At 39.7% G+C, this 8573-nt stretch overlaps 1 protein-coding gene across 1 annotated transcript in view; it reads right to left on the reverse strand.

Annotated features, from left to right (window-relative positions):
* The window catches only part of LOC106881160 (beta-1,3-glucosyltransferase), a 33268-nt gene that overhangs the window by 10445 nt on the left and 14250 nt on the right, over nt 1-8573 (reverse strand). The window contains exons 5-8 of the mRNA XM_052973152.1: nt 8160-8268; nt 3010-3146; nt 1648-1711; nt 956-1069 (exon numbers count right to left, since the gene is read on the reverse strand). Coding sequence (XP_052829112.1) covers nt 956-1069; nt 1648-1711; nt 3010-3146; nt 8160-8268 — 424 coding nt within the window. The remainder of the gene's footprint in view (nt 1-955; nt 1070-1647; nt 1712-3009; nt 3147-8159; nt 8269-8573) is intronic.

Here is an 8573-nt window from a genome sequence, read left to right on the forward strand (position 1 = left end):
ACACACACACACATACATAGACACACACACACATACATAGACACACACACACATACATAGACACACACACACATACATAGACACACACACAATGGGTCTTCACACCAAATTTCCTCACAAGGCATTGATCAGCCGGGGGTTGTAATACAAGACGGCCAAGGTGTCACATAGGGGGACTAAACTCAAAACATGTGGTTGCAAAATGAGTTTCCTAACCACATAGCCATGCCTGCACCTATATTACCAATAGATATGTTATCAATAACAATGATACTGTCTGACAATCAATTACAGATGCAGCATCGATCTTTTACAGCCAATAGGATCAAAACGATGTTTCCAACATGATCTGTTGTTAATGCGAGTGACTGTAGGGTAAACAAGGGAGATAAATCCAACAAACTTAGAGTTGCCTTCCTTCGACAGACAAACGAAAATAGACAGAGGTGGCTATATTAAGAGATGATAGACTCCATTGCTTCTTATTTATCAAATTTCACTTACTACAAAGAAAAAAATTAGATGGAGATTTATATATAAATATATAAAAAATATGTATAAATACACACACACACACACACATACACGATAGGCTTCTTTCAGTTTTAGTCTATCAAATACACTCGTAAGGCTTTGGTTAGCCTATGGTTATAGTAGAAGGCACATGCCAAAGGTGCCACACAGAAGAATTGAACCTGAGACCATGTAGCTGGAGAAGTGAATTTCTTAACCACACGGGCATCCATACATGCTGTAAACTCCCCAGCACCAACACAAGATGTGAGTGAATGTGAAAAATAACCCAACTCAGTCTCAGTTAGGCTAACATGGAGAAAAATGAATGCAGAACAACAATAGTAAAAGATGGGCAGATAAAGAACATTTCACAGAAGGGAAAGACAAAAACATTGCGATGCATTAACCAAGCAGTTGATGAGTAGAGAAAACTACTTACACATTGAGGAAATTTGAGGGGTAGATATGTCACACAATCTTGTTTTCTGTTACAAAACTCTGGCACATCAGTGAGAGCAACACCATTTCCATCATCCCAAATGTACATAGCAAGCTTAAAATAGAAGAAAATACTGTAGTTATGTCATTAGACATTACACCATAATTACAAAGGAATGACATAATTGAGTGTGGCTATTTGGATGCTAACAGTCGAGCACGGCTGACTGAACATTAAACCAGTTTTGGTGGCAGTACATATGCCACAGAAAAATACTCTAGAAGCATATTCTCTGAGTGTCCTCATCATTACCATCATTGTTGTTTAACATCTGCTTTCCGTGCTGGCATGGGTTGGACAATGTGACTGAGGACTGGCGAACCAGATGGCTGGACCAGGCTCCAATCTGATCTGGCAATATTTCTACAGCTGGATGCCTTTCCTAATGCCACCCACTCTGAGAGTGTAGTGGGTGCTTTTTACGTGCCACCGGCACAGGAGCCAGTCAGGTGGGCCTGGCTGAAAGAATTAAAAGATAAAAGATAAAATGAAGGGGTGCAAACAAAGAGCAGTTATGTTCTGATACAAAAATATCTTGCAATGGCTGCAGTTTTATGGAATTTCTTTGGTAAAAAAAAAAAAAAAAAAAATACAGTTGAGAAACAAATATTGAAAGCAACAGGAATATTTACCTCGTGTTTCAGGTCTATGGAGAAGTCGGTTCGCATATTGCTGGGTGGCCATCGATAATGTAGACTAAAGGATGGAAAAACAGAAAACGTTGATTATTTAAGGATTTTTTGCTACATACAAGGACACAAAATACAGGAAAGTTTATTAACCAGAACTGGAAAGATGGAAAGTGCCGGGTTTATAATTTTGATCAGGACATTCATAATATAAATGAAATGATTACAATTAGGGCTGTAAATTGAAATGCAGACTTGATAGAGTCAGGAAGAATGCTTTACAGTATTTCTTCCAGATTTTTATGTTCTCAGTTCATATCCCACAATGTACAGAGACACAGGAACTAAGTTAACAATGAGTTTGGTAATAAGATGCATTAGAAAATAGCAATTGCAGAAGTATCAAAGGCAGCAAGCGGACAAAAACGTTAGCACACCAAGCAAAAATGCTTAGTGGTATTTCGTCTGTCTTTACGTTCTGAGTTCAAATTTCGCCGAGGTCGACTTTGCCTTTCATTCTTTCGGGGTCAATAAATTAAGTACCAGTTGCGTACTGAGGTTGATATAATCGACTCCCCACCCCTACCTCCCCAAAAATGTCGGGCCTTGTGCCTAGAGTAGAAAAGAATTACAGGGGTATCAAAGTGTCAGATCAGGTTATGAAAGCTACATAAAGAGTTCATTACTCAATTGGTTAAAATGAGGATTAACTTGGGTGTTAATGTACCCAGAACACTGAAAAATATAGTTTATTTTAAAACGGGTATCAACCTGTAGAAACTAAGATGACAGGCCCTCTGACTCATCAAGAAGACTGCTAAGACTCCCTTCGGTCACGAATGACCATGAGATTGCACCTAGAAAGTTACCCTCCGAGGCACAAGTCCGGGAAAGGTTGTTTATGGAAGACCAGCAGTCGCCCATGCATTACCAATCTCCCCTCTCCATGCCACCGATGTCATCTAATGGAAAGGCAAAGCCCGATACAGCTTGGCACCGGTGACATCGCAACTCATTCCTACAGCTGAGTGAACTGGAGCAACGTGAAATAAAGTGTCTTGCTCAAGAACACAACACGCAGCCCGGTCCGGGATTCGAACTCACAACCTCACGATCGTAAGCTCAATGCTCTAACCACTGAGCCATGCGCCTTCACAAGAAGACTAGCACCGTTAAATATATGCTAACTCAAAGTGTAGCAACATAACCAGTTTATGCCTGCATAGAGAGGGAGAGGAGAGGAGGATTGGTGGGAGGAGAAGGATGGAGGATGACAATGACAACAATGACAAGGTGAAGGCAGCGGCAGGCAGCAAATACATTGACATACAATGACAAATACAGAGGACAGCAGCAAAGACTTACCTCTTCACCAAAGGCATGCTCATTAGAAAGCCAAGAGCCATGTTTGGGTAGGAAAACTGGCTTGGATTTTCAGCAAAAGCAAAATGATGGATTATGACTGGTGACTCATCCTGGAGAGCATTGCCAAGGAATAATGGCTGAAACAGAAGTCAAAGGAATACATGTCATTCACAGTTTTATATTCATCATCATCATCGTTACCGTTTAACGTCTGCTTTCCATGCTAGCATGGGTGGGACAGTTCCACAAGAGCCTGTCAGGCAGAAGTCTGCACTAGACTTCTGTGACTGTTTTGGCAGGATTTTTACAGCTGGATGCTCTTCCTAACATCAACCATTCAGCAGAGTGGACTTAGTGCTTTTTACATGGCACAAGCACAGACAAGGTCAGTTTTGGCAAAGTTTTTACAGCTGGATGCCCTTTCAAATGGCAACCACTTTACAGTGTGGACTGGGTGCTTTTAAGTGACACCTGCACTGACAGGGTCACCAAGTACTTGCAAGACAAAAAAAAAGAAAAAGAAAAAAACTAAATTTTGCGTGAGCATATATATCAGTATATCTGTCTTGCATTTCTGGGAAGAGAAACTTCCTGTTAGATAGACCATACCACTGTTGTACAAATTGACAGAACCTTTCTCTCCCTCCCTGTTTCCCTCTCTCTTGCTTTCTCTGCCATTTCTATAATAGCCTCTACTCTTTTTGACAGGTTAACTACATACTACCTCCTCCTTAATCCACCTGATCTTCCAGCCTCCAGCCATGCTACAGCAGGTTTATCTTCATTTTAATCCAAATATTAGTGGCTGCTGATATTAACATATCCTACACCCACGAAACTCTAAGTAATGTGGAGGTGCATCAGACTGTTAATACACACACAGGCATGCATGCACGCATTAAGCTAGCTTGATGCGTAATCACAGGGTTGTGAGTTCCAGTCTCATAGCTGACCACCTCTTTTCAGTCAGAAGCATTTCGACCAGAGGTTCTCAACTTGGGTCCATATGATCCTTGGGGTTTCATATAAGATTTTGTTACTAAAATTCATATGCACTATACTGGTTATACTTCTATAATATACAAAATATTAAATTTATTTTTATAGGCGCAGGAGTGGCTGTGTGGTAAGTAGCTTGCTTACCAACCACATGGTTCCAGGTTCAGTACCACTGTGTGGCACCTTGGGCAAGAGTTTTCTACTATAGCCTTGGGCCAACCAAAGCCCTGTGAGTGGATTTGATAGACAGAAACTGAAAGAAGCCATCGTATGTACGTGTGTATGTGTTTGGGTGTGTTTGTCCCCCACCATTGCTTGATGATCGATGCTGGTGTATTTACATCCCTGTAACTTAGCAGTTCAGCAAAAGAGACCGATAGAATAAGTACTAGGCTTACAAAGAATAAGTCCTGGGGTCGATTTGCTCGACTAAAGGCGGTGTTCCAGCATGACCGTAGTCAAATGACTAAAACAAATAAAAGAGTAATTCCTAATAATATTTAATTATAACAAACAGTATCAGAATTTTTAAACATCAAATAGCTATGAGGGTCCTTCCGAGAAAAACAGAAACCAAAGGGGTCCATAGGTGAAAAATAGTTGAGGGCCACTGATTTAGATGCTTTTTCAGCCTCTTCTACATTGTTCTTGATGACTCTTCCGATAATTTAAGGCAAATGTAAACCTCAGCTGTAGAAATGAGTTGTCACTGGTGCCAAGCTGTATTGGTCTTTGCTTTTACCTTGGATAACATCAGTGGTATGGAGTGGCATGGGCAACTGCTGGTCTTCCATAAACAGCCTTGTCTGGACTTGTGCCTCAGAGGGGAACTTTCTAGTTGCAATCCCATGGTCATTCATGATTGAGGAGGGTTTTCTATTCTTATTTTTTTACTGCCCACACAAGGGGCTACACACAGAGGGGACAAACAAGGACAGACAAACGGATTAAGTCGATTATATCGACCCCAGTGCGTAACTGGTACTCATTTAATTGAAACCGAAGGATGAAAGGCAAAGTCGACCTCGGTGGAATTTGAACTCAGAACGTAGCGGCAGACGAAATACCGATAAGTACTTTGCCTGACGTGCTAATGTTTCTGCTAGCTCACTGCCTTCATGATCAAGGAGGGTCTTCTATTCTATTCTATAAACCTTGTAGTACAATTAGATTTATAATCTACTTCAATGCAGTGTAAATCAATGCAGTACTAAATCTACTTAAAAGATAATACAAAACCAAACAATTTATATGTTTAAGTTACTGAAACAGATTGTAATAAAATAGACACTAAGCCAAAAAAATCAAAGCAGACACATACACACGCAGTCACACATGTAAATGCAGACGTGTTTACATATACACGTCATACATAAACACACAGCCAAGCTGTCACCACACACACACACACACAGATGGTACAGCTGTCAAACACATGTAACAAGCAGACACTTCGTTGTTAGTAAGACAGTGGGAAGGACGGGGAGGAGATAGCATCCATGAATATCTTGTCCGTTCCGCCAGACTGATTAAATTAATGGGGTTGGTGACTAGTTTGAACATCTGTGTGTCCGGCATCTATAGCGTGGGGTCAGGGGAAGAAGAGAATTCCAGGGGATGGCAGGATTGAATGATTGTTTAGTGCAGGAGTCCCCCAAAGTCGCTAAGGGTTGGCGAGGAATTACAGGGGGTCGATGATAGCCAAGGGATCGAATGGGGGTCGGCAGGTGAAAGACCAGCTCACACAGATGAACTGCTTGAAATACATAATCATACACAGGTGCAGGAGTGGCTGTGTGGTAAGAAGCTTGACTCCCAACAACATGGTTCTGGGCTCAGTACCACTGCATGGCACCTTGGGCTAGTGTCTTCTACTATAGCCTCGGGCTGACCAAAGCCTTGTGAGTGGATTTGGTAGACGGAAACAGAAAGAAACCCATTGCATATATATATAAATATATATATGTATGTATGTATATATGTGTGTATATATATATATATATATATATATATATATATATATATATATATATATGAATGTGTATATATGTATATATGTATGTACATATGTGTATATATGTATATATGTATATATATATATATGAATGTGTATATATGTAAATATGTATGTACATATGTGTATATATGTATATATGTGTATATATATATATGTGTGTATGTGTATGTATATATGTGTATATATGTGCGCATATATATATATATATATGTATATATGTGCGCATATATATATATATATATATATATATATGTGTGTGTATGTATGTATGTATATATATGTGTGTATATATATATATATATATGTGTGTATATATATATATATATATGTATGTATGTATATATGTGTGTGCGTGTGTGTGTATATATATATATATATATATATGTATTTGTGTGTCTGTGTTTACATCCCCATAACTTAGTGGTTTGGTAAAATATACTGATAGGATAAGTACTAGGCTTACAAAGAAGAAGTCCTAAGGTCGATTTGTTCGACTAAAGGCGGTGCTCTAGCATGGCCATAGTCAAACGAGTGAAACAAGCAAAAGAACAAAAGCATATTTACATGCATATGTATGTGTAGATGATGATGATGATAATATACAAACATAAATCAGCTTAAAAAAACACAACATGATAAGAAAGGATTAGAGTCAAGTGAGTCTAGTACATTAATGATTTGTTACATTAAATAAATGAAACCACAAAAATTGAGTGACAGACAAACAGACAGAGTGGGGAAGACAGAATCATTTAATCTGCCTATCTTACACAACAATTCTCTACTTCTCACACACTTCTATTTTCTAGGCTCTATAACATTGCAATATTTCTCTCAAAGGAATGTCATGCTGTTCTATCCTCACTTCCTGCCTCCCTCCACATCTTCAATCAAAATATCAAATTCTAACGTCACAATGTCTCAACTAATGACAGCAATAACACATATTGCTCCCAAGAGATTTCAGGAAGTGATGAAACACAAGTGGTTCTTCATGCTGAGTGACTGGTGCCATAGAAATAAGATTTGCCAAAGTGACAAACCCTAATGGTGTAACTGTGGCTGATTTTGTAGAACATTTGTTGAGATGTGAAGATTACGATTTGAGTAAATGGTATTCCTTTCACAACCAACAACACTTTCAGCATGTTTAGGAGATATTCGGTTTCCTCAAATACAAACATACACACATACTCATATGTATGCATGCACACACTCGTATGCATGCACATACACTCGTACGCATGCACATACACTCATACAATGCACACACACTCGTACGCATGCACACACACTCGTACGCATGCACACACACTCGTACGCATACACACACGCTCGTAAGCATGCATATACACTCGTACGCATGCACACACACTCGTACGCATGCACACACACTAATACGCATGCACACACACTCATACACATGCACACACACACTCATACACACGTGTGTGTGCACCCACATACACGTGCATCCATACATACAGGTGCGTGCATCCACACATACACGTGCATCCATACATACATGTGTGTGCATCCACACATACACACACATGTGCATCCAGACATATGCATCCACACACATACACACATGCATCCACACACACACAAGCCCATGCATCCACACACACATGCAGGCATCCACGCATGCATCCACACACGCACGCACGCATCCACACACGCACGCACGCATCCGCACGCACACACACACACACGCACGCAACATTTTCCTTTTAAGGCAAAATATGCACCTAATTCAATAAAATTATGAAGGTTACTCTGATTACTTTGCAGAACATGCAAAATATTTTAATATTTTAATTTTTTGTAGATTAGGTAGGCATAATTCGCCCCTGCTTTTCAATCTCAGTATTAAAGCTACGCATAGTTCTGCTGTAGTACACGTGTTGCGTACATTCCTACAACGTTTTCTTTACACACTATAAAGGCAGAAGTAAATCTGCCTCCAACTCAGTCGCGCACCTGTGTTTCGCTTATTTTCTTGTGTTTTACTACATAAATGTCACCACCTGCCTACCCTGAATAATTACTGATGGCCCGTGCCTGATACATATTATACACGTACACACATATGTATATAATGCGTATAACAACATAGCTGTACAAGACCTACCTTAGATGAATCATATTGCTTCAAAACATCCAACAGCTTAAACAAGTCCAGACGAACTTCTTCTTCACTTATGAAAATCCAAGAATTATTTGAGAAATTTTCCACAAAGCTATAAAACAACAAGAGAGAGAGGGAGAGAGATATTGTGAAAAACAAAGGGTATTTTGGTTTGATAATGATAAATAATTACCATTAAAACAAGACATTGGTCTGCTGGAATATATCAGGGTATGAAATAACACTTGAAAACGCAGTCTATCCAATACAGAACTAACAACCTGCTTTGGGGAGCAAGCCACATGAGACATGGCTCATCAGACAAACCACAGGTGACATGACACATGAGCAGACCACATGACACATGAGCAGACCACATGACACATGAGCAGACCACATGACACATGAGCAGACCAC

Source organism: Octopus bimaculoides, chromosome 1, assembly GCF_001194135.2.
Source record: "Octopus bimaculoides isolate UCB-OBI-ISO-001 chromosome 1, ASM119413v2, whole genome shotgun sequence".
In the NCBI taxonomy this organism is placed as follows: domain Eukaryota; kingdom Metazoa; phylum Mollusca; class Cephalopoda; order Octopoda; family Octopodidae; genus Octopus; species Octopus bimaculoides.